Genomic DNA, 25,186 nt, shown 5'->3' on the forward strand with positions numbered 1-25,186 from the left:
GTGGAGTGATACTCAGAAGCTCGTGAATGCCACCAGATGTGCCAGGGTTTACATATTCACGTACGGCTGGGCCGCCGAAGCTTGCTAATTGACATATCATTCACCCTGGCAGATGGCATCATGGCCTTGTTCGGATCGCGCCTATGTATTACGAGAGGTAAGTCGCGAGTCGTCCTCAAGGATGAGCGAGTTGCAATTTGCACCCTATCGTTCCAGGGTAAACATCTCTCGCTCCTCGACCTGCTCATTCAGTACACTGCTTTCCTTCGCTAGTACAGTAAGGATATCCAGGATTTTGGTTGAATTTACTAGAGGGCACCGAATAGTCACTTAAGTACCGCAACGAGGCTTGGACTCGGAATGGAGACAAAGTAAATTCCTGCTTCCCGCAGAACACCAAACAACCATTAACATGTGTGTCATACACCACTCCCAGTCGATACATGGACACGCTCCTGGAAAGCCATTGAGGACATAGCAGTTGCCGCTGTATCGGAATCGGCCCTGAGCTTAGCATAGTATTCTCGAATGCCAAGGATCATGCGTGGTCCCAGCACAAACATCTGTACGACTGAAACAATCTGAAGAAACCCACCATAAAGCTGAGCGTCAAGGGAAATTCCCTACAGAAACGGTAAAATGTGGTAGCATGCAGAGATGAGGGAAAGATTAACATACTGCTGAGAGTGTCGGAGAAAAATCAATAATGAGCTGGCAGCAAGAAACAACAACAAAGCTATCACGTCCGACCCTTCAGTGGAAAAAAAGGAACAATAATCACAATATGAGCTTACCTCGCAAAGTAAACCACGTGAGTTTTCATCAACACCGTAAAAGACTCCCGGATAATCCCTCCTGCCGAATGTTGTCGCAGTTCACGGAAATGTTTTACTACAATCCAGATTGCCAGACACAGCGCGAGGGCCTCCCATACGGAGCTGAGTATCCAAGAAATGGAAAGCAGAAGTAGGGTATTTTCCGCATAGTCAATCCAGCAATGATAAGAGCCGGAGAGAATGTGTTCCTCTGGTATTCATCATTGAGCCCCATGCACATTTGCTTTCATCCATAATTAAGCGTACCCCCTGACGTATGTATCATTGTCATTATGGTGACCATTCCGACGAAAACGCTGATAGCCAAGAAGGTGACAATGAGAAATATCAGGATCTTTTTGGATCGTTGATACATGGCATGCAACCGAGTAACGATGATGGCTTGTAGCATGTTTCATTCCAGTCAATATCAGAGAGGCCTCGCAAGTGTCAAGCTCACCCCATAGCATCACAGATACCAAAACACTTATCCAACTCTGTATAACGGATATAATCCAGCCTGACAAATCTAGTCAGTAATCAGCCTTGGGTAGCGAACTTCAAACAGACTTACATCTGTGGCAATCATCAGCGAAACAAGAAGTCAATAAAGAACCGCACCCACTCCTACAGAGCATCGCGGTCAATCAGAGGGGTATAATGGGCATCTGTGCAGAAGACTCACTGTATCTGTCAGCGAGATGGTCGGAACATTGTCTATGCGCCATCGGTCAGAAGAAGCAAAGACAATGAATGTGCTAAGGAGACGTACTCAGCACGGTTGAACTGATTATGAGAGATAGACGATTAGCATAACACCGATTGTTTGGCCTTCCGAACATACGTAGCATATAAGATTCCAAGATAGCGCACCTAAGATACTTTCAAGTCAGCACAATATGGCAGCTGCGACAAACAAGTTGCATACACCGAGATACAGAACTGACATCAGGGACCAGCGTTGCTTCTGTAATTAAGCGCAAGTTCATGGTTGTTCCTCTGACATGAGACCCTGCTCACCCAGACCAATGCGACCTATAAAAGGATTCTTAGTGAGATGGCTGCTCCAGTCATAGCATTGACATACCTCTTGTCCAAATGTGAGTGCTGAAATACTTGTAAGATATCAGTAGTCCTTTAATATTATCATGCTCAGGTACCCCAATCATACGTCACTATAACAAAGGCAGCAACTGCGAAGCCGAGCCAAGGTTAGATTGAGATGTCAGCTTCAACACCCAACAGCTCTACGAACCAGAAAAATAGCTTGAAACACGACTTCCAGTGATGGTCGGCCACCACGTGGGATCATTTGAGACTGTTATCATATTGGTAGGGAATGGGTGAGGATGAGAGGCGAACTTGGGACAATGACATTCGCACTATGTATACTGCTTGGGTAATCAAAATGAGATCAGGAGGTGACATCTGTGCACCGCACATGAATGTTACAGTTGCATGTGCTCCGCTTCCAAGCAATTCACCGACATTCTCTTTCTCGGTCATTGGGCGTTCATATCATAAGGGTGCCAATTAAAATGGTAAGTGCAGAATCTTCAATTTGCAATGTGGGTGTGAAAGTCGACGGCCAGCAATGTTCACTTGATCGTGAACGTGTCGACCCGGTGTCATGATTCCTTGTATATAAAATTGTTGAACTTTGTTTCAGCTCGAATTTGAGCTTGGGTGGGAAGTTTTTGGCCACGGAGTAATCTTCGACGAACCGGAAGCGCTCGAGAGCCTGCTGAAATATTCGTCCGACGATACTCTGCACCAACGGAATTCTGCCAAGAGTCTTCTGTTGCATCATGAAATCGTAGACTTGACCGAACTTCTCAAGAAGCAGGAGTATCCCTTGGCTACGATCTGTGTGAGCAAGAACTACCTGCACGATGACGGCTGAGTAGCAGATCAGACTCTGAGTGAAACAATACGTACTGTGGATACAGAAGACAGTAGGCCCAGTACTACCTTTGCGTAAGGTGTACCTGTACAAAGTGATCAGTTGAGTTCCAAACCGAGAGGAATGGCCCATACGTCCGCGCGATAACACTATCGAATATCTTCAGAGGTCGAAGATGTGTCCCCGAAATTACATCCATCTTTGAAATTGACAATAGAATCATGTTTTTGACAGCCTCTCTGGTGGTCTGAAGTGCTGATTGAGGATCAGCGCATTGTTCTGCACCAGAGGGAGTATCCTGAACCTGCTCAACCAACATAATTTATGAGAGCGCATAAACTGAAAGGCGACCTACCTCGATATTCGAAATCGATGAGGTACCTTTATGATTCGGGAGAACAGGGTTGCGGCTGCGTGAATCATTCAAGCTAGAGTGCTTGTGTACGATATCAGCCTTATCGCAATACGCCCAGTATTTATTTCGACTCACAGTAACCTTTTTAATTACACCATGCGTAGCCCAGAAACCGACAGATTTTACCACAATGACAAAGGATGCATTGACAAGAGTCAGCATTTCAACTTCATGAACATCAGCCACCTACGGCGTCCAGCAGTGTTTTTTTCGTTGGGTGGGAAGAGTAATTGACCTCGAGTCCCCTAATCAATTAGCGTCAATCATGGTGAATAGTTGTTGCTAATCAGTCTGAGCGAAGTAAGGCGCGGAGAAAGGGTGGGAACCGCGGAGCCGTTGCTGAACAGTTATGACGAGGATGACAAAATGGTCAGCACGAGATATAATCCAAGGACTGGGATTCGACGGTAATCTCATTTAAATACACAACAGGCCATACTGTTGTTGACTGCAAGCCTCAAAGCAATCATATTGACTCCTGTATTGATTGCAGGCGCTAAGCATTGGATAGGCGCCACATCCCGGAAAACAAGGATGTCGAGGGAATGAATTAATGATTTGTAGTAGGGTGACCGTGGACTCGGAAATTGACTCTTGGACTAGGTCGAGAACATTCAACACAGTGAGTCAATTCGGCTGAGCTGCGCAACTGGTGGGTACTAATTTGGTCAAACTACGATCATAGTAATGGTGGTATTATTTGCTGCAACTTGAACGGATGCGGCCTGGTCTTTTGTTGTCGAAGGAGCTGCAACGATCGCATTAAAAGGAACGACTTGAGGCTCGATTCGGAGTGGCGTTATGGTAGAAACTTTTCAAAAAGTTATGGCGTGCGGTTGAGAAGCTAGTGGCTGTACCTTTGAGCTTATGTAAAGTCGAGCCTAGAACCCTGTTTATACCGTGCCACTGCTGACTTGGAGCTTCGCGCGCTAAATTCTACTAGTCATCGTCGCAAGAATCAACCTGCATACAATGTTTGATCTCGCTTGAACTACTTGACCAGTCCTCCCGCCTGCGAAAGCTGGAAGCAATCAAGTTGTCGAGTACGATTGTGACAACTCACGATCGTCAACGGTCAGGGACTCAGGGTTGTCGCTCGCAGCCATACATCACTCGCAACTCTATCGACTCACACATCTGACATATACAGATTATTTAGCTTGTCATGTAGAACGCAGAAGTGATTGTACCCCACCTTCCAGTTGCAAGGAGCCTCGTATTCGGTCCAGCACACCGGTCACTGAATCAAATGGTGCACCTTACCATGCGACGACATTCGACGATTTTACATCCCAAGGGACGATTTTTTACGAGGTCTGACAATAGGAGGTTAGGTCCAGACGACTAAAGGTGTCGAGGATGTGCAGTAAAAGATCACTCACGTCGAACGCATGCGACGAAGATTCATATTGTAAGTACGACTAGTCCACTTCCAATTTCATGACTAAACGATCCATACGGTGTGCTTACAGTTACTATCTATTGGCTATTTTGATGCGTCAGCGCAATCTGTCACTTCACCCAGTGTATCTTCTCCCACCCCGAAGTTGTTCTTAGACAGGCACTAGTGGAGTGATTATCAGAAGCTGATAAATGCCACCGTGTGTGGGGTTTATATATTCATGCACGGCTGGGCCCGCAGAAGCTCATGATTTGATTCACCCTGGCAGATGCATAGCCTCGTGTTCGGGTCACGCTCATGTATTATATCTCATATCTCATATTATGCATCCTTCTTATACCCTGCTCCAGTCCATTGCATTTTCACTCTAATTCTTGTTCGCGATGTCCAAACCACCACATCCCTGGTGGAAATCTGCAACCGTCTATCAGGTCTATCCAGCATCATTCCTTGACGCGAATGGTGATGGGACTGGCGATCTCGCAGGCATCATCGCCAAACTCGACTATCTAAAGGATCTTGGTGTGGACGTTATATGGCTTAGCCCGATCTATCGTAGCCCATTGGCTGATATGGGCTATGATATGTGAGCGCTAATCGTCGCTTTTCGGTTCTGGGACTTGATGCTCTAACCACCACAGCTCGGATTATGAGGACATCGATTCACGCTATGGCACGCTTGAAGACTGGGACCGCCTTCTACATGGCGCGCACGCACGGGGGATGAAGCTCATGTATGTATTATCCGGATTCTAAACTTTTTTCCAGTGTCAACCCGGGTCTTTTTGACAGGATGGACCTGGTGGTGAATCATACATCCGACGAGGCAGGTCTTCTATCTTTCTGGCTTACCTTATGGTTCCTGTTTCCACTAATTACTTACCACTTCCGTGCACTGGTCACATACAAATCGCTAGCATGCCTGGTTCACTGCTTCAAAAACGAGCAAAAACGACCCAAAGCGCGATTGGTACATCTGGCGTCCTGGTAAAGTTGTCGACGGGGAAGAACTTCCACCCAACAACTGGAAGAGCGTGTTCCAGGGTATGTGCACCTGTTTTCCTTGACTTCTTTGCATGGTGACAGCCGTCGTACCATCTACTCTTGTTGCTTCATACTTCTAACTGTGCGACAGGCTCCGCATGGGAACGTGACTCTGCAAGTGGGGAGTACTATCTTCACCTGTACGTACCTAAGCAGCCAGACTTGAACTGGGACAACCCTGTTGTGCGGTCTGCTGTTTGGGACGTCATGCAATTCTGGGTGCGCAGAGGGTGTGATGGGTTCCGCGTACGTATATCTCTCCCTCCCTATTTTTTTAACAAAACAATGGGTATTACCATAGATGGACGTGATCAATTGCATCTCGAAGACGGATGGTCTCCCCGATGCACCTCTGGTGGACCACACGCAGTACTACCAGCCGGCCAGCATGTACTTTGCGAACGGGTAAGTTCATTCATCTTTACTCGATAATCACTTGACCTTCCCAGTCCGCAGGTCCACAAATACATTAAACAAATGCACGCCGAGGTCCTCTCCCGTGCGCCCCTTCCTTTCCCCCGTCTTCTCTGATTAACTAACAGAACTCCCACAGACCACGACCTCATCACGGTCGGCGAAACGCCCTTCACACATGAGTCATCCGAGCTCGCCGCGTACGTCCTTCCGCAGAACCGCGAGCTCAACATGGTCTTTCACTTCGAGCTCATGGACATTGACTCGCCTTCCGAATCGCCACTCCTCAGGAAACCTTGGACGCTCGGTGAGCTCAAGGAAATCATCGGTCGCTGGCAACAGTTCATGCGCGATGATGGGTTCTGGAATGCGTGAGTTCAGCCTGATATGAAGCCGAAGGTGGAATACTGATGTTTCATCTCGTTTGGCGCAATTAAAGAGTTTTCATTGAGAATCATGACCACGCGCGGTCGGTGTCGCGCTTTGGGAACGACTCGGCGCAGTGGCGCGCAGTCTCCGCCAAGATGCTCGCTATCTTACAGATCACGCAGACAGGGACACTATACGTGTACCAGGGACAGGAACTTGGCCTCAAGAACTTCCCGCGGACATGGGGGATCGAGGAATACAATGACGTTGCAAGTCAGAATTACTGGAATCTGTGCGTTGCATTTCCTATTCTTTGTTCATGTGGTGGGCATATGTTCTAAGGATATAATAGGATTAAAGAGCAGAGACAACGAGCGCAAGGCAAGGAGGATGTTGAAATGTCTGATCTTCTCGACAGTTTCGCGCAAAAGGCGCGTGATCACGCAAGGACTCCGATGCAGGTAAGAACAAATTCATCACTTCCTTCCATCATCTCAATTAATGTTATAGTGGAATGCGAGTAAACATGGAGGCTTCACGACCGGAACACCGTGGATGCGCGTGAATGACGATTACCGAGAGTGGAACGCTGAAAAACAGATCGGCGATGCCACCAGCGTGCACGCATTCTGGAAGCGCGCGCTGAAGGTGCGGAAGACGCACGATGTTCTCGTAAGTCGTTCGAGATATGTTCTCCTGCACGCAGTTCGTTTTAACTCAACTTACACTACCGCCTTTCATTTCTATCTGTATTTCCGCATCTTTCCCTTCCATTCCTTTGATACTGACGTGTGCCCACGCCAAGATCTACGGCGACTTCGTGATGTTTCTTGAAACACATGAACAGGTGTTCGCGTACACGCGGAACTATGGGTCCACGTCTGCGTTGGTGTTGCTTAATTTCAAGGAAGGGAAGGTTGACGTTGATCTTGGGGAGGTCGTCGGAGGAGTAGCCGGATACACATTCGTCTTGGGCAACTATGAGAATGAGGCGATCGGACTTGAGGAGAAGGTTACTCTAAGGGACTATGAGGGGCGGGTGTATGTCCGGGAGGCATTGTTGAATTGATTAAATGAGAGTTGCATCCAGGGAACGTGCAATACGCATGTTGATACGTCGATATCATTTCAATAAAAGATACCAAGGATCCGACGACTTTGCACCAGGTCAGCAAAAAACGCATTGACCGCTTTACCCGACCTAGAACCTGTTCTTCGTTAATGTTTCGATGATGCACAGACATTCTATCAACCAATCATTGTTTCTGGATCAATCTGATACAAGCTAATGCTAAAATCGAATCCCACTCTCTCTCATTATGACGGCAGCAACTGCACATGGATATATTTCAGGCAGAATCCAGTAGTGTCAAACTACTGCAGGAAATCACGGCGAAAGAGTTCACTACAATAGTAACTGACACATCAATGCCAACTACCATACCGCACCGATGTGAAAGCAGAAACACGACTCGCTTCTGTAAGTCTAGTTACGACTGCACAATAAGAGCTTGGTGCAAAATGCAAGTCCAAGGGCAATAATAGATCAAGATGAAAATAAGACAGATATATTTGAGAATGAGACTTCGGAGTGAGATAATGGACTATTGAAACGTTGAGAGGAGCACGATTACATAGAAACTGTTACAGCACTCCTTAACCAGTACCGAGTGGCTCGAGTATCTCGTATGTTCTCATGATAAGAGATATTGAACTATAAGGAAAAAGGAAAAAGAGTGATTTAGAGGGATGTGTCCGCATGTCTTGGATACGAAGAGTGAAGCCCTTCGCTTCGATGAAACACGAGGATAATTTTTGTGCCTGTCGTGGTTGGCGCGAATATTCTTACACTTCGCATATATTGTTGTACTACCATGCAGGTGAGTCATCGTTATATCTAGGAAGACTACTGATACTCACGCAACCAATCCAAGGGCAGATGCAATCTGCGTCAGTCTTGCAATGCCTGCCATTGGGACAATCTTGTTCGTCAAGGGGCATGACAGAGATTGATGATACTAAAGTAGCGACGACAACGACGACAATTGCAGAGGAGAAACGCATTGTTTGTGACTGATGTGATAGGATGAGATGATTCTGAAGGAAATAGTAGGAGGACGGCTGGCTTTTATGTGTTGAATGTTCTTTGAAATTCTTGCGTACATGGTTGTGCCTTCACACAGAGGCATATCTGCGATTAATCTAGCTAAATTCCAGCCGAGATGTATTAGCAATTTAGTGTGGAACTACTGAACATTCGTCTTTAGGCCTTTGTGACAAGCACCCATCACGATAAAGCCCGTGATCTGATGAGTATGGATATCCAATGGTATAAATATCCGATACAAGATCGAAATCAGCTAGAAGCATAAACAAAACTAGCTGATTCCATACCGTCTGGCGTGGGCAAGGGCGTGAGCCGGAATTGGGGGAAGGAGGAGGAGAAACATATTTCCTGTCGCGTATGAGGTCATCAGCATCGCCAAGAGCACCTGCTGTAGCGCACCTCTATACACGGATGGATGAGATTTGAAATATTACGAAAGAAATGACCCACACATAAATTATTCTCTGCCAAAAAGAAGACCTAATCAGTAATCGTCAAAGCTCAAACCGCAAGAGTGTGAGTTACAACAAGACGAGAAATCTGAGTAAAAGAGATATCCGACGGGTTGATGGACTATACTATGGTATAGATACTTCGAATTGTGGGACTTGCCAGCCAGTATCTGCTTGATTCAAGTTTGACGGACAGGGATTTTCCTGCGATACACTTTGAGATTTTTGATGCGGAAATAGAATGTGAATTTCACCAAGTGAATGGCGAAGCTAGATGCTAATTGACCAAGCTATGTCAACCCTGCAAGGCGGTAGTAGTATTAAGTCGAGGTGCTGAGCATGGAATCTTCAATATATATGTACCATGTAACAATGAGGACAGGATCGACGAGAATGGATGAGTGACTCATCTTTGATGAAATTGAGTTCAGACCCGGGAGCGGGCGTAGCGAAATAAAAGATGCGGGGAGGAACTCCGGCAATAACCGAAAAGCAAATACTTGCAGTTAACGCACATACCAAATCTCCCAGTCTCTGCTGTATTGTCACATGGCTCTTCTTAATGCCAGCATCAAGTCCACTCGCCAAGCTTTTTGTGCACCAGATTCTGCGAGAGCCAGAGGCTGTTTGGAAGTTTTGTCAACGATTCATCATCAATGTTCTCATCACCTTCAAGTCTTCCCTCGACGGTTGAATTGCTGACCCGTCTATTCAGTTCATACAAGGTCACCTGTAATAGATATTCCCCTCCCACAGGTCAATTATCTTGGCGCAATTCTGTGATGGGTGCATCCGGCACCGGCAATACTTCGATCATCGATCATCCTCCACCGAAGAAGCATCCAATATCTTATATCGTCGCTTTCAAAGTCATTCTTGTTTTCATTCTTGTTCTTCGGTGCAGGGATGACGCGGGCGTTTCCTATCGTCATGGACTTCTAGCCGGTGTCTTCAATCTTCTGTCGTCATATCTCTGGTATCGTCTATCCTTCTATCACTGGTGCACAAGCTGGAACAGATAAGGACTGCAAGGGGAACCAAGGCCAGACCTCTATAGCGGGAGGCTACGGCACTCTCTATCCAGGACTGACTACGACACAGGCGCAGAACTCCTGCTACTACGCCAGGACACTGGCACTCCCGACGACCTGCGCCAGACCGCCCTGGTACAAAGCTAACTGTATACCTCACGCCATCCATCAGATTGGGAAGCGCAGAACGTTCAAACGCTATATGCCTCCTGGGATGTATCCTTTTCGTCAGTTTGGACGTCCATATTATAACGTTGCTTTATTGTGGGCTTCCAGACTGACCAAAATATGTAACAGACACCTCATCATTGCTTTGAGGCTGATTGGTATTTGCGGGGGTGGCAACTTTTCGGCATTTGACGCCTGTACTCAGTTCACACTGAACTGCATTGCTGTACGATCTGACTTGAACTACTTAACCACTCCTCTTGCCTGCGTCGAGTTATCGAGTATGTTTATGGCAACTGACGATTGTTGCAGCCATACTCTATCACTCGCAACTTTAATTGACTCACACATCTAACATATACAGATTGATTAGCTTGTTGTGTAGAACGCAGAAGTCTGGCCAGTGCTTAAACCCAGTACTGATTGTCGATGACACGAGGACTTGGAAATCTCTTTACCGCACACTTGAGCACCGTGATCTAATAGATCGAGATGAAAATAAGACAGATATATTGAGAATGAGACTTCGGAGCGAGATAATGGACTCTTGAAACGTTAAGAGGAGCACGACCGCATAGAAACTGTTACAGCACTCCTTCACTATCGTAAGTCAGTAACGAGTGGCGGACATTACAGTCTAGTCTATGGGACCCCCGGTGTCCCTTTCGCATCTCCAGGTGCGCTAATGCCCTGATGTGAGATGTGCCCCCATCAGTCCGCCGTTCCTGCCGGCCGTTTTAGATGTGCCCGTTGATGAGACAACTTTAGTAGTGTTTGTGACAGTGATTATAGGGCCAGCATATGCGGTGGGACTTGTTTGGCTGATACCGCTTCTTTTACAGGTGATTCCGTGTAGGTCAGTGGGCTAGGTTTGGTGCTCCGCATTGATTTTCGTACTGCCATGCAGGTGAGTCATATCATTATATCTAGGAAGACTACTGATACTCACGCAAGTAAGCCAACTGCAGATGCAATCTGCGTCAATCCTGCAATATCTGCCAGCCTCACAATCGCCTTCGTCAAGGGGCACGGCAGAGATTGATGATACTAAAGTAGCGACGACAACGAGGACAATTTCAGAGGAGAAACGCATTGTTTGTGACTGATGTGATAGGATGAGATGATTCTGAAGGAAGATGGCTGGCGTTTATGTGTTGAATGTTCTTTGAAATTCTTGCGTAATGGTTGTGCGGCCCTTCACAGAGGCATATCAATCCAGTCAAATGCCAGCAGATCTTGCCACTGAGATGTGCTGAACATTCGTCTTTACTAGGTCGTTGTGAGAAGCATCCATCACAATAAAGCCCGTGATCTGATGAGTATGGATATCCGATGGTATAAATATCCGATACAAGATCAAAATAAGCTAGAAGTAAAAAAAAACTGGCTGATTCCATGCTGTCTGGCGTGGGCAAGGCCGTGAGCCGAGATTGGGGGAAGGAGGAGGAGAAACATATTTCCCGTCGCGTACGAGGTCATTAGCATCACCAAGAGCACCTGCTGTAGCGTACCTCTATACATGGACGTATGAGATTTGAAATATGACGAAAGAAATGAGACGCACATATCAGTAATTAAGGCTGTGGTGAAATAAAAAGTCTATTGCGGCAATGTCGATCATTTATGTGCCACTCTAAATTCTTCTCAAAAAGAAGACCTGATTAATTATCGTCAAGCTCAAACCGGAAGAGAACAGCACGAGACATCCGACGGGTTGACGGACTATACTATCATCTATGGTATAGATATGTCGAATTGTGGGACCGTCTTGCCTACCAGTTTCTCCTTGATTCAAGTTCCTGCGGTAGATTGTGAGATTTTTAGTGTGATCATAGAACGTGAATTTCACCAAGTGGATGACGAGATCAGATGCTAATTGACCCAATTCTGTAAGCTATTGGCAACAACACAAATTGCACAATGACACACATGATGACGAGCGGCACGGATGAACGATGGATCAAGGGGGGTAGCAGTATCGTCGAGGCGCCGAACATGGAGTCTTCAATATATATGGACGAAGTAACAATATCTGAGGACAGGACCGATGAGAATGGGTGAGTGACTCATCTTTGAATTTCTATGATGAAATTGAGTTCTGAATTTCAGGAGCGGACGGGGAGGCACTCCGGCAATAACCGAAGGCAAACAGTCACCGCACATCCCAGATCTCCCAGTCTCTGCTGTATCGCCAGCATCATATCCACTCGTCCTTTCTGTGCACCAGATTCTGCGAGAGACACAGGCTGTTTGGAAGTTTGGTCAACGATTCATCATTCAAAATGAGTTTTCTTTAAGAGAGACACCACAAAGTACGTCAATTCATCACCGTACGTGTTGATTGTTGATGAATGTCTTTTGACCCTGCAGTTTCTTTCACAATTGACACGACTCGACAATCACTTTGCACCCTGTTCCATTTTCCCTACCTCCCAACCGCTCCCCCTTGTCGCAGCCCACATTATTTGGGCATTCAGATGTTTTCAGTCTCAAGGCACACCAGCGCTAATGGTCATGTCCTCCGTCAGGATCTCATCAATGTTCTCATCACCTTCAAGCCTTCCCTCGACGGTTGAATTGCTGACCTGTCCATTCAGTTTATACAGTGCCACCTGTAATAGATATTCCTCTCCCGCAGGTCAATTATCTCGGTTTGATATCTCGGCGCAATTCTGTGATGGGTGCATCCGGCACCGGCAATACTTCGATCATCAATCGTTCTCCACCGAAGGAGCACACAAGTTCTTACATCGTCGCTTTCAAAATCATTCTTGTTCTTCGGTGCAGGGATGACGCGGGCGTTTCGTATTGTCATGGACTTGTAGCTGGTGTCTTCGATCTCTGTCATCACATCTCTGGTATCGTTTATCCTTCGATCACTGGTGCACAAGCTAACTATACACCCTACACCATCCATCAGATTGGAAAGCGCAGAACGTTTGAACGCTATATGATGTATACTTTTCGTCGGTTTGGACGTCCATATTATAACGTTACTTTATTGTGGGCTTCCAGACTGACCAAAATGTGTAACAGACACCTCATCATTGCTTTGAGGCCGATTGGTACTTGCGGGGGTGGCAACTTTGCATTTGACACCTGTGCTCAGTTCACACTGAACTTCGATCTGACTTGAATTACTTGACCAGTCCTCCCGCCTGCGAAAGCTGGGAACAGTTGAGTTATCGATGTGACAACTGACGATCGTTGCATCCATAGTCTATCACTCGCAACTTTCATTGGCTCACACATATAACGTATACAGATTGATTAGCTTGATGTGTAGAACGCAGAGGTGACTTTGGCCCCCCTCCCAGTTTCAAGGAGCCTCCTATTCAGTTCAGCCCACCGATCGTTGAATCAAATGATGCACCTTATCGTGCGACATTTGACGATTTTACATCCCAAGGACCAGATGGCAAGGGGCAGCTTTTTCAAAGTCTGACAACGAGAATTTGAACGAGATGGCTAAAGGTGTTAAGGATGTGCAGTAGAAGATGACTCGCGTCGAACACATGCGACGAAGTTGGATCATTAATATTGTGAGTACGACTAGTTCACTTCCAAATTTGTGACTAAACGATCGATACGGGCGTGCTCATAGTGACTATCTATTGGTTATTTCGATGCGTCAACGCAATCTGTCGCTTGACCCAATGTGTCTTCTCGCACCCCGAAGTTGTTCTTAGACAGGCACTGGTGGAGTGATTATCAGAAGCTGATAAATGCCACCATGTGTGGGGTTTACATGGCTGGGCCCGCCGAAGCTGATCATTTGATTCACCCTGGCAGATGCATAGCCTCGTGTTCGGGTCACGCTGATGCATTATATCTCATATTTGATATCACGCATCCTTCTTATACCCTGCTCCAGCCCATCGCATTCACACTCTAATCCTTGTCCACGATGTCCAAACCACCACATCCCTGGTGGAAATCTGCAACCGTCTATCAGATTTATCCATCATCATTCCTCGACGCGAATGGTGATGGGACTGGCGATCTCGCAGGCATCATCGCCAAACTTGACTATCTCCAAGATCTTGGTGTGGACGTTATATGGCTTAGCCCGATCTATCGTAGCCCATTGGCTGATATGGGCTATGACATGTGAGCGCTAATCGTTGCTTTTCGGTTCTGATACTTGATGCTCTAACCACCACAGCTCGGATTATGAGGATATCGATTCGCGCTATGGCACGCTTGAAGACTGGGACCGCCTTCTCGAGGGTGCACACGAACGGGGAATGAAACTCATGTATGTATCATTCGAACCTCAAACTGTTTTCCAGTGTCAACCCGGGTCTTTTCGACAGGATGGATCTGGTGGTGAATCATACATCTGACGAGGCAAGTCCCTTAATCTTCTAGCTTTCCTTATGGTTCCTGTTTCTAATCACTTACGACGACTTCCGTGACTAATCATATACGTATCCAGCATGCCTGGTTCACTGCTTCAAAATCAAGCAAAAATGATCCAAAGCGCGATTGGTACATCTGGCGTCCTGGTAAAGTTGTCGATGGGGAAGAACTTCCGCCAAACAACTGGAAGAGCGTGTTCCAGGGTATGTGCACCTGTTTTCCTTGAGTTCCTTACATGGTGACAGTCATCGTACCATCTCTCTTGTTGCTTCATACTTCTAACTGTGCGACAGGCTCCGCATGGGAACGTGACTCTGCAAGTGGGGAGTACTATCTTCACCTGTACGTACCTAAGCAGCCAGACTTGAACTGGGACAACCCTGTTGTGCGGTCTGCTGTTTGGGACGTCATGCAATTCTGGGTGCGCAGAGGGTGTGATGGGTTCCGCGTGCGTATATCTCTCCCTCCCTATTTTTTTAACAAAACAATGGGCATTACCATAGATGGACGCGATCAATTGCATCTCGAAGACGGATGGTCTCCCCGATGCGCCTTTGGTAGACCACACGCAGTATTACCAGCCTGCCAGCATGTACTACGTGAACGGGTAAGTTCATTCATCTCGACTCGAGAATTACTTGACCTTCCCAGTCCGCAGGTCCACAAATACATGAAACAAATGCACACTGAGGTCCTCTCTCGTGTGCCCCCTCCTCTTCCCCGCTTCTCTGATTAACTAACGGAACTCCCACAGACCACGACCTCATCACGGTCGGCGAAACGGCCTTCACACATGAGGCATCCGAACTCGCCGCGTATGTCCTTCCGCAGAACCGCGAGCTTAACATGGTCTTTCAATTCGAGCTCATGGACATCGACTCTCCCTCCGAATCCCCGCTCCTCAGGAAACCTTGGACGCTCAAGGAGCTCAAGGCAATCGTTGGTCGCTGGCAACGGTTCATGCGCGATGATGGGTTCTGGAATGCGTGAGTTCCGAGTGATATCCGGCCGAAGATGAATCAATGAAATACTGATGTTTTATGTTGTTTGGCGCCATCAAAGGATTTACATTGAGAACCATGACCACGCGCGGTCAGTGTCGCGCTTTGGGAACGACTCGGCGCAGTGGCGCGCAGTCTCCGCCAAGATGCTCGCTATCTTTCAGATCACGCAGACAGGGACACTATACGTGTACCAGGGGCAGGAACTTGGTCTCAAGAACTTCCCGCGGACATGGGGGATCGAGGAATACAATGACGTGGCGAGTCAGAATTATTGGAATCTGTGCGTTGCATTTTTATTCTTTGTCCATATCGTGGGAATAGGTGCTAAGGATATGATAGGATTAAAGAGCAGAGACAGAAAGCGCAAGGGAAGGAGGATGTTGAAATGTCTGATCTTCTCAACAGTTTCGCACAAAAGGCGCGCGATCACGCAAGGACCCCGATGCAGGTAAGATCAAATTCGTCACTTCCTTCCATTAGCTCATTTATAGTTAAAGTGGAATGCGAGTACGCATGGAGGCTTCACGACCGGAACACCGTGGATGCGCGTGAACGACGATTACCGAGAGTGGAACGCTGAACGACAGATCGGCGATGACACCAGCGTGCACGCATTCTGGAAGCGCGCGCTGAAGGTGCGGAAGACGCACGATGTTCTCGTAAGTCGTTCGAGATATGTTCTCCTGCATGCATTTCGTTTTGACTCAACTACACTACCACCTTTCATTTCTATCTGTATTTCCGCATCTACCCCTTCCATTCCTTTGATACTGACGCGTGGCTACGCCAAGATCTACGGCGACTTCGTGATGCTTCTTGAAACACATGAACAGGTGTTCGCGTACACGCGGAACTACGGGTCCACGTCTGCGTTAGTGTTGCTTAGTTTCAAGGAAGGGAATGTTGAGGTTGACCTAGGGGAGGTCATTGGAGGAGTAGCGGGGTACACGTTCATCTTGAGCAACTACGAGAATGAGGCGATCGGACTTGAGGAGAAGGTTACTCTAAGGGACTATGAGGGGCGAGTGTATGTCCGGGAGGCATTGTTGAATTGATCAAATACGAATCGCATTCAGGGAACGTGTAAGACGCATGTTGATACATTGTATCATAACATTTCAATAAAAGACAGCAAGGCTCTGACGACTTTGCGCCAGGTCAGCAAGAAAACGTAAGGGGGACAATACATCTATGGTACTGGGGAAGCTAAGACCGGCTGCATAATCGAGAATAAAGCAACATCTGGAATGCCACCTGGGCGTCCACCCTATGAACAGGATTCACGCATGCGTGAATGCGGAGTAAGACCGGATATACAAAACATCAGAATGTCAAGGCATTCTGCGAAAAGCACATAGCAAAAATAGCAATCTCGCTTGTAGTTAATCAATAACTGTAAAAAAAACTAGAGGATGAACAGAGTTCATCCTCAGAAGGACCGACGCTGGCGGTGTATCCTCGACACCAGTCCCGTGGGTTCGCGCTTTGCAACAGTGGCAGCGCTACTTGACTTCCTCCGACATTTTTTCGGGGTGGATGATGGGTCGCTGCTATCAGTGGAGGTTGGTGTACTGATAACTTTGATGGAGGTAGGTAAATCCTTCTGCGACGTGGCAGGGCTTGATAGAGCTGCCCCTGTCGATGTCGCAGTGGTTTGTGGCAAATAAGTGCTCAGGACGGTGGAGCTCGAAGGGGCTGAAGAAGGAACACTCGCGCCCGATACAAGCTCGGATGCGTTGGCACAAAATGCAATGAGGAGGTCCACCTGTGTCACGACTGATTAGTCGGTGAAACCAATATTTCAAAATTACATACATCATTAGTTTCACATTGACGTTGGGCATACCAGTCTTCTGGGGCATAGAAAGCTACGGCGCAGTTGGGGCTGTTGCCTTGAGGTGAATTGTAAGCGTAAACATGGATTCCATACCAGACAAGACTCACAATCGGCTCCAAATCCGTCACATCCGTTGTAATACCTATCTGGTCGTCAGGATGATGACATATGTGGAAACATGCATACTCACGCAAAAGAAGCTTCCACATTGAAACGATGACTGAGCAGACATGGTGAGGGTAGATCTATATTCACAAGCAAGAAACTCACGGGTCAATGAGTGAGATATCGACGCTGGAACCACACCCCGCACAGGTCGGGTTGACCAAATTCATCTCGAGCAACGTGCAACCTTCGCCATTAGTGTCACATTGTCCTGTGTAAATAGATGTTTCATTTGGTACAATTTGTACACGAGCGCTTTACTTACCGGTCTGTAAGTATCTGATGGACATACGGCTGAGCGCACACCACAAAAAAATAAAGGAGTGGAACTCACGCGATTCCGGAAAACATGCTATCGACGACATAGTCCTGTCCAGTAGATACGTTGCGACCATTCGCAACCAAGCACGGCTAGAGAAAGTGTGAGCTAAGACAGATCGAGGCCCCCGGTGGAGCTCACGGTTCCGTAACCACATCTGTGATTTGTGTCAAAATTGCGGCGTAATTCCTTCATATGTGACATACTGGTTGATAAACCTTATGGTATGTGTCTCTGCACCAACTCCAATAACACCAAGAAAGAACGAGAAAAAGAGAGAGAAGGCCATTGAACCTGGCATTGTAAAAGGAGAGGGAGGGAGTAAACGAATGAACGGAGCGGTGGTTAAGTGGTAGAAAAGCAAAATGGTTACTGAGCAGCTGTTTGCATGTGGCTATACAAAATTACTTACGAAAACGCTTCTTTTTCGGTCAGTTGACCGAGTCTACAACGAGGACGCTGAGAACACCTTCATCTCCGCGTTTTCTCTCTCGACGGAGAGCTTGTCCTTGCATTGCATTTTTTAATCGGTTGAACCATCTCGTTTTCAGGCAAAAATAGTCGCGGTGTTCATACAGATTGTCGGAACTCTTTACTCGATGGAGCTGCAGCCTTGCGCATCTACCCAACACGGGTCCGAGGATTTGGATCTCCAACTCCGAACGTGTTGGCTTCTAGACGGTGTGTATCTGGCTCCTGACTCAAATTGTGCGAGCAGATCGTATCTTATGGGTAGAAGTTCGTCCCAAAGTCGTCCACTAGCAGGTGTGTTCCAGTCAGAGTGGGCCAGGCACTGACCAGTACTGACCGTTTTAATGTCTTTCAGTCTTCAAGTACAGCATAACGAACTAATGAACATATTAATAGTGGACTGTACTATGTGTTATATTCACAACATGAATATCCTCACATAAATGTGGCAGTGGAGGTTATATATAGACCTCATAGGAACGATAAATTTTCAAGCCAACCAAGTCGTGCCACGCTGCATGTACCGTTTTCTGCTTGAATTGTGGTGCAATGGAACATAGCTGTAATCCAAGCCAATGAATAAAACCCCGAGCCCATAAGTGCAAGTGTCGAGGCATGGCCACCTACATTTGGTGCAAGGAAAGCTGCAACTCTTCATATCGGGCATTGTGGCACGTGGACTCGGAGTCCTGCGTCTCACATCCATCATCGGTGTATTTTGTCAACAATATTGATATCGATGTGTTTTGAAAAGTGCAGCCGACACATGACACCGGAATCCAGTATGATTCTGCTTGCAATTGCCATTGCGACTTCCAATTTTCATGCTGGAGCGAGTTTATGACCGTGACATTCACACAGCAGGATTAGCTCCCCGAATGACTACCAGCAAGGAGGTTTTTTGGCAAGTACTTTCTGACCTACTGATTATTAGAATGACCACTGCTGATCTGTCAGAGAAACCATTGTTTCAGTCTATCTCTCAACGGACAGAAATAAGGACTGTTCTCAAGACCCAGAAGTCTCATGCGTTCAAGCCCAATTCAAGCCTCAGCTCTAGGGACGATCTTGAACTCTTTGCCTTCGGGTTTGGTCGTCTGTAAATAACCATTGTCGTCGTTCTGGACACTTACCTTTTTGAGTGACTTGTTGTTTCAAGCATATGCTAATCAACACGTTCCTGCGCGCAGATAGAGGCTTGCTTCTATGCACATGACCTTCCGAGATCATTTTGACTGCTGTCGATCGGCGTTCATACCCCTTCGCGTGATTCTTCGCTGCCCACAGACCTCAGCACGCTGCCGACCACGTGCCCCACAACGACATCGAATAGCGACCTACCTAAATCTCGGTTCCAGGCAGGGTTTCAAATCGCAGGTAAAACAAACGAGAACGAAGCCGAGCGCAAGGACACAGCCTGAAATATAGTATAGTGGTTGAGAAAGGGGTAGATCACGACCGGTCCGGTGATGAGTACGTATGTATTTGTTCGGTTGTGCAACGCTAATCCGAAAGCTTAAAGGGGTTTGAGTTGCGGACACATGCACCCGCGATAGATGGCTGAATAGCTAAAGCGGCACACAGCGACACGAAGACAGCTTGAATTGGTATATCAACTCTAACCTAACCTATAGTATCTTGCTTCGCTCATGCTTTTGCCTCCGATGTGAAACACCGCCCAGAGCGGAGGTTGCCTTCAGGGGTGATGCATATGCATCCTAAGCGGTCGTCCAAACTTATCTGATGGTAACCGCTACCCAAGTACTCGGCGAACATCGACGAACGATTGCGTGTGGCATGTGCATATCACCGCCGAGTATCCGCCCTATGTGTACTGTAAATAATCGTCTTTCACGCTGTGGGGTGATATCTTATATGAAGACAGTAGAAAACTCTGAAATCGTAAAAAGTATACGAGTGTTTGAAAACCATAACTAGGTTTTCCCTGCAGATCTCGCGTCTTAATCATGCCACAGCTGCCTGACCTATAAATGCGTTCCTGATCCCGCGCAGCTCGTCCTTGGTGCTGTGGCTCGTCTTGGGTTGGTAAGAATGATAGCCCGAGCTTACCTGCCCAGCTCAGAGTGGCCTTCCACCCTTCCTGCGATTCATTGACAATTCCAAGGACCTAATCAGATGGTCGCATTACACCATGATAGGTTAAACAGTATCCTCGCCTACGAGATGGTGTGTCGTTTAAGTCCTCAAGGCCTCATGCTTCACATTAATAGGCACCGAAATCAAGTAAATGTGATACTGTAGCCTAATTTCTCCCTTTCACTCCATCAATTCTTGTACCGTTTCGTGTGTTCGCGCACCATAAAAGGTGTTGACGCTTTGACCAATAAATTATCTGTGTAGCATAACACCTACTTCGTTTTTGCATGCTTGCCACGATCGCATACAATGTATGTAGACGCCCGTGGACTAGCGCTAATTAGAAAGCGCCTTGTCCTCGTAAATCTCCTGCAGAAGATTTCGAAAAGATGTCTAAAAATGCAGGGTTAAAACCAATAATCCCTGAAGGACCTGCCAATTACTCACCTGAAGTTTGATTCGTGTCAACGAGCCTGATCTCCCCACCCGTGGTGCGCATCCGTTCAGTAATAGCAGTCGATCCCATTGTCAAACTAGGCTGGACTGTGGCGACTTTCCACGTTCCTGGTCCATCAAACGACGCAGCCTGCGCTTTTTCAAACACGCCGTCAGGCTCGGTTTTTTCGTCTTGGTAATTTACAGAGCCGGCCCATACGGTCGCAAACACGACACCGATGACAGCAACCATGGTGTTGACGAGCACGATCTCATTGACTGTGAGGACGTATACGTTTTTGTACACAACAACCAGCTGTGCGAGGGACAAGAGAGAAGGAAAGACGAAGTTAGAGACCGATATGTAGAAAAGAGTGCGCATGCGTTGCCCAAACGTCGCTAGGTATCAGTGTTAACGCAAACTTAACCCCTACAAAAATTGGCAACATACTTCTCCGTGGGCTGATTTCACTCTCAACACTTGATCTATATTTTCTTCGAAGACGGATTGCCCAGAGGAAGGCTATGGAGGCATAGCTGCAATCTTTCAACCATCTGACCTACTCTCAAAGCTGAAACACCCACGCATTATCGACGAGCTGAGCTGACCACTCAATCTTGAGGTAGGGTGTAGTGGCCCACACCACTGCGATGTTTTCGCTTCCCGTCGGGCCACGCGCAGCATCCGCAAGAACTTTAATGAATAAAAACATGTTGACGAGGCGCGCAATTTTCAAGAGTACAGGAAGTGTGGTGATGAGGGCGAAACGTTTCGGACCCACAATGGTGTAAGGGTATATCAGTGCAAGACGTAGCAGAAGGATAAGGTCAACAAGGATCGATTGAAATGCGCCTATAATTCCAATAGCGATGTTAACCTGGATGAGAATGTAAGAAGCAGCAGTGAGAGAGAGAAAAAGTCGCACTGATGGCGGCCATGCGTCCAATGGGGACAGCATTGAATGAATCTGCGATCGAATCAATGTTATGCATATATAAGAGACAATAATGATACTGACCGCAAGACTGTCGATCATAATCCCAGCAGTAAATGCCAGAATGATGGCTATGACATTGAGAATAAATATGGGTCTTCTTCGTGAAAGTGGAGTGGAGAAATAAAAGAGCGCAAAAATCAGGGGAATCAGAATGACAGTGAAGGTGTGTCCAATCATGATCGAGTTCAGAGATGGCTGTATTATTGCAATATAATTGGTCCCAGGCGGAGGCGACGGAGGCACTATGATAGCTGGGGAAATCGTGGTTGTATTGCTTGACATGATAAACGTCTGACTGTGACATCTGGTGAGTCCCTTCGCTTATAAGGGGACCCAGGCACCAAGGACACTGCCAGACTAAATCGAGTGACATATCAAAAAGATTTTGTAAGTGGGAACTTGGAAAAAAGTTAATCTCGCGCGCAAGGCATATGCCCGCGGCCGGCTGGGAGGGCAGGCCTGGGCAAGCAATCCAAAACTGTTGTTTGTATCCTTAAGGAATTTTTGATGGAGGAGCGGAGCCCGCCCATGACGACTGCAGAATTCAAATAGCCTCAAATCCTCGTACATCGCGTAAGTCGCACAAGAGAGTTGCAGCATGCAAAACTAGTACGCCGGTTGTAAACCTCGCTGGAGGATGAGCAGAGAAGTAACACCATGATGAAAGACTTACTGATACCTGGACACGACCAGCCTTCAAAAGGTAGAACCATTATATAAAGTTCGTGAACGTCTCCACGAAGACTCGAAGCCGAATCTGAACGATCTGGGGCGGGAAACTTGTCACCTGAAGAATCCCACCGTTTACTACTATGTAAACTTGGATGCCGCTCCAATGCGATGACAATCGAGCCTCACTGCACGCTACATCGTCCAGTGGTCAGTATTTATTGAGGTAGGGTCTGCCAGACAGATTGGTGATATATCTGCAGCATTCGTGATGCATTGATGATTGGAATCTGTACCGCAATGGCATTGGATATCAAATTTTACATGTGTTTGTATTTGTGTTTTAGTACTAAATATTAAATATTAATGTCCACATATACATTCTTACGTAGTAAATCTCAATTTTCCATTTGAGGTTAAATCCAACCCGAGTCGCCGCCTCGGCGCTCGCGACTTGACAAGGAATTTACATTTTCGCATCAGTGTTCCGCATATCATCAATCTGGCAATCAGCGCTAAGCGCTCCAGCCCCGCGTGGGGACTTGGTCAGCTGGAGGCCAGAGATCCCAAACGTGAGTTGTTTCCGCGGCGGTTTTATACTAGGAAACAATTAGTAGGCCACCTGCAAGGTTACAGGTAGGCATGAGTTTGATTCCTACGCAAACACTGATCGCCACCCACGCAAAGAAAAGATGTCGAATTCCGAGTTGTCGCCTATCCCGACTACGATGCGGCAGCGCGTCATTGACTATATAACCCAACTCCAGAACGACATCGTCAGTGCTCTTGAGGATGCCTCAGTCTCTCCGTGTCAGTTCAAACGCGATACCTGGTCACGTCCGCAAGGCGGTGGTGGCATCTCGCGCACACATGCCTCTTCCGGAGATGATGCCACCTACGAAAAAGCCGGCGTCAATATCTCCATGATCCACGGCACACTCCCCCCAGCTGCGATCAAGCAAATGAGCAGTGAACATTCATCCCTGAATGTCAATACTACGACTGCCCTTCCCTTCTTTGCTGGCGGCATCAGCTTAATCGTACATCCGCGCAATCCGAATGCACCAAGTGCGCACGCAAACTACAGGTACTTTGAGGTAATGGATTCCACAGAGAAGGATGCAAAGGTTGTCGGGTGGTGGTTCGGTGGCATCACAGATCTCACGCCATCATACCTGTTCGAGGAGGATGCGAAGGAGTTCCATGAGACGCTGAAGGCGGTTTGCGACGCCTATGGGACAGCCCTGTATCCCAAGTTCAAGCAGTCTTGCGACGATCATTTCTTTATTCCCCATCGCAAGGAGTATCGTGGTATTGGAGGGATCAGATTTGATGACCTAAACGACGAGATGAACACTATTCTAGGCTCGGTAGATGGGGAAGCCCGCCCCCGCACAGCAGATGACATATTCGCATTCGTACGTGCTCTCGGAGATGTATTCACCTCCTCCTATATGAGCATTCTCAATCGCCGGAAAATCATGCCTTCAGATGAACGCATGCGCCGTTGGCAGCTTCTCCGACGTGGGCGATATGTTGAATTTAACCTCGTTTGTGAGAGGGGAATTAAATTTGGATTAGCTGCACCCGGAGTCAATGTGGAGAACGTGCTGATGGGAATGCCAGAAATGGCAAGATGGGAGTATATGTCAGATATGTTTGAAGAAAGTGGTTCGGCCGAAGGAAAGATGATGGAGGTGCTCAGGTCCCCGAAGTCTTGGGTCCGGGATTGCTAGGTCGGTCTTGCTGTGCGTTTCTGATGGACTCTTCACGTGGATACTTACTTATCTGTTGCAGCTTGATAAATCTCGAAAGTGTCGCGTTAAGTGCTAAGGACTCGATCTGATCGTTGTCGGAAATACACGCTGGCAGACTGGCTGCTGATATTCTTTTATGTGCCGATAAAGTCGAATTCCGATGAGAAGCACTAGAATCAACGTAAAGCACCCTACGGAAACTGGCGGATTCTCTGGAAGAAAGCCGAACTTTATCTTCCAGCGCTCATGATTCTAGTAGTCTCGTGGATCAGTGAGAAGGGAATGCCTTCTCACACATTCATTTTTCAGGCAAGGCGGTTCGTCCAAAAGACCATGATTCAGATATGAATCTAGTCTGATTCAGAATTTTGTTTCGAGGCAGGTTTTCGCCTGATCCATTTTCATCGGACCACAGTAATCGACAACGTTACGATGGGTAAGCGGCCCGATAGTCGCTTATGCTATGAACACGGCAAGTGGTGGACCCGGCCCTACCCTGCGCAAGGCGGCAAGTCAGCGATATTCACTTTAAGATATTTCACAATAGGCTGTGACAGAGGAACTTTATAACTTGAGGATGAGCACTTCACTTTCAAGTTTCAAAGGATCCAGCCCTCCCTACTTGTAGCATTCTAGAGTTCTCTGACAGCACTCTTAAGCAATTTAAACACCTCTGGTGCGTTTGGTAGTTTCCAAAGAGTGACTCGATAATTGATGCTGATCAGCAGCATAGTTTATATCCTTCGATCATTCTCACAAGCTCACCTAACAGCTTCTGTCCTTCGACGATCCACTGTCTGATACATGCCTGTTGACGTGGATCCCGAAACCTTATTTCGAGTCGAACAAAGTGGCCAACCAGTTGTTGTGTACGAGTGCAAATTACAGGGGGCCCTCTGTGGCATATCTGTAGAAGGAACAACCCGTGCAATTTCTGCTCACATCCGACTGC

At 47.2% G+C, this 25,186-nt stretch overlaps 8 protein-coding genes across 8 annotated transcripts; 5 read left to right on the forward strand and 3 right to left on the reverse strand.

Annotated features, from left to right (window-relative positions):
* Nucleotides 1-259: 259 nt before the first annotated feature.
* On the reverse strand, nucleotides 260-2,551 carry HD556DRAFT_198437 (uncharacterized protein). The gene is made up of 15 exons (XM_041309874.1): nucleotides 2,257-2,551; nucleotides 2,199-2,206; nucleotides 2,071-2,133; nucleotides 1,976-2,008; nucleotides 1,903-1,922; nucleotides 1,836-1,850; nucleotides 1,744-1,782; nucleotides 1,660-1,688; nucleotides 1,588-1,601; nucleotides 1,497-1,532; nucleotides 1,276-1,335; nucleotides 1,083-1,217; nucleotides 795-1,026; nucleotides 679-736; nucleotides 260-623 (listed from the first exon to the last, which is right to left on the reverse strand). The coding sequence occupies exons 1-15, from the start codon at nucleotides 2,319-2,321 to the stop codon at nucleotides 420-422; spliced, it is 1,011 nt and encodes a 336-aa protein (XP_041163346.1). The 5' UTR covers nucleotides 2,322-2,551; the 3' UTR covers nucleotides 260-419.
* A 2,747-nt stretch (nucleotides 2,552-5,298) lies between these two features.
* On the forward strand, nucleotides 5,299-7,616 carry HD556DRAFT_1352345 (glycoside hydrolase family 13 protein). Its single transcript, XM_041302394.1, has 10 exons — nucleotides 5,299-5,361; nucleotides 5,453-5,579; nucleotides 5,671-5,825; nucleotides 5,881-5,984; nucleotides 6,029-6,078; nucleotides 6,133-6,364; nucleotides 6,433-6,654; nucleotides 6,715-6,823; nucleotides 6,873-7,034; nucleotides 7,168-7,616. The coding sequence occupies exons 1-10, from the start codon at nucleotides 5,329-5,331 to the stop codon at nucleotides 7,429-7,431; spliced, it is 1,458 nt and encodes a 485-aa protein (XP_041163347.1). The 5' UTR covers nucleotides 5,299-5,328; the 3' UTR covers nucleotides 7,432-7,616.
* Nucleotides 7,617-9,414: 1,798 nt separating this feature from the next.
* HD556DRAFT_1352373 (uncharacterized protein) lies at nucleotides 9,415-10,076 on the forward strand. The gene has a single exon (XM_041302395.1). The coding sequence runs from the start codon at nucleotides 9,578-9,580 to the stop codon at nucleotides 9,941-9,943; it is 366 nt and encodes a 121-aa protein (XP_041163348.1). The 5' UTR covers nucleotides 9,415-9,577; the 3' UTR covers nucleotides 9,944-10,076.
* A 3,532-nt stretch (nucleotides 10,077-13,608) lies between these two features.
* Nucleotides 13,609-14,462, forward strand: HD556DRAFT_199029 (uncharacterized protein). Its single transcript, XM_041309878.1, has 4 exons — nucleotides 13,609-13,662; nucleotides 13,725-14,230; nucleotides 14,286-14,378; nucleotides 14,437-14,462. The coding sequence occupies exons 2-3, from the start codon at nucleotides 13,942-13,944 to the stop codon at nucleotides 14,369-14,371; spliced, it is 375 nt and encodes a 124-aa protein (XP_041163349.1). The 5' UTR covers nucleotides 13,609-13,662; nucleotides 13,725-13,941; the 3' UTR covers nucleotides 14,372-14,378; nucleotides 14,437-14,462.
* Nucleotides 14,408-16,588, forward strand: HD556DRAFT_1352410 (glycoside hydrolase family 13 protein). The gene is made up of 10 exons (XM_041302396.1): nucleotides 14,408-14,470; nucleotides 14,559-14,685; nucleotides 14,776-14,930; nucleotides 14,986-15,089; nucleotides 15,134-15,183; nucleotides 15,237-15,468; nucleotides 15,545-15,766; nucleotides 15,826-15,934; nucleotides 15,984-16,145; nucleotides 16,278-16,588. Exons 1-10 carry the CDS (start codon nucleotides 14,438-14,440, stop codon nucleotides 16,539-16,541), a joined length of 1,458 nt encoding a protein of 485 aa, XP_041163350.1. The 5' UTR covers nucleotides 14,408-14,437; the 3' UTR covers nucleotides 16,542-16,588.
* Nucleotides 16,589-16,728: 140 nt separating this feature from the next.
* Nucleotides 16,729-18,212, reverse strand: HD556DRAFT_198781 (uncharacterized protein). The gene is made up of 9 exons (XM_041309876.1): nucleotides 18,014-18,212; nucleotides 17,949-17,964; nucleotides 17,823-17,899; nucleotides 17,754-17,767; nucleotides 17,594-17,699; nucleotides 17,514-17,543; nucleotides 17,431-17,465; nucleotides 17,302-17,378; nucleotides 16,729-17,251 (listed from the first exon to the last, which is right to left on the reverse strand). The coding sequence occupies exons 1-9, from the start codon at nucleotides 18,106-18,108 to the stop codon at nucleotides 16,916-16,918; spliced, it is 786 nt and encodes a 261-aa protein (XP_041163351.1). The 5' UTR covers nucleotides 18,109-18,212; the 3' UTR covers nucleotides 16,729-16,915.
* A 2,253-nt stretch (nucleotides 18,213-20,465) lies between these two features.
* HD556DRAFT_199131 (uncharacterized protein) lies at nucleotides 20,466-22,357 on the reverse strand. Its single transcript, XM_041309879.1, has 6 exons — nucleotides 21,830-22,357; nucleotides 21,737-21,778; nucleotides 21,396-21,688; nucleotides 21,262-21,347; nucleotides 20,823-21,209; nucleotides 20,466-20,768 (listed from the first exon to the last, which is right to left on the reverse strand). Exons 1-6 carry the CDS (start codon nucleotides 22,088-22,090, stop codon nucleotides 20,716-20,718), a joined length of 1,122 nt encoding a protein of 373 aa, XP_041163352.1. The 5' UTR covers nucleotides 22,091-22,357; the 3' UTR covers nucleotides 20,466-20,715.
* A 275-nt stretch (nucleotides 22,358-22,632) lies between these two features.
* Nucleotides 22,633-24,213, forward strand: HD556DRAFT_1306096 (Coproporphyrinogen III oxidase; the record flags this gene model as incomplete). The annotated part of the gene is made up of 3 exons (XM_041299870.1): nucleotides 22,633-22,687; nucleotides 22,870-23,049; nucleotides 23,114-24,213. The coding sequence occupies 3 exons, from the start codon at nucleotides 22,633-22,635 to the stop codon at nucleotides 24,211-24,213; spliced, it is 1,335 nt and encodes a 444-aa protein (XP_041163353.1).
* Nucleotides 24,214-25,186: the final 973 nt, after the last annotated feature.

This window comes from Suillus plorans (genome assembly GCF_016647745.1).
Source record: "Suillus plorans strain S12 chromosome Unknown HD556scaffold_13, whole genome shotgun sequence".
NCBI classification, from domain to species: domain Eukaryota; kingdom Fungi; phylum Basidiomycota; class Agaricomycetes; order Boletales; family Suillaceae; genus Suillus; species Suillus plorans.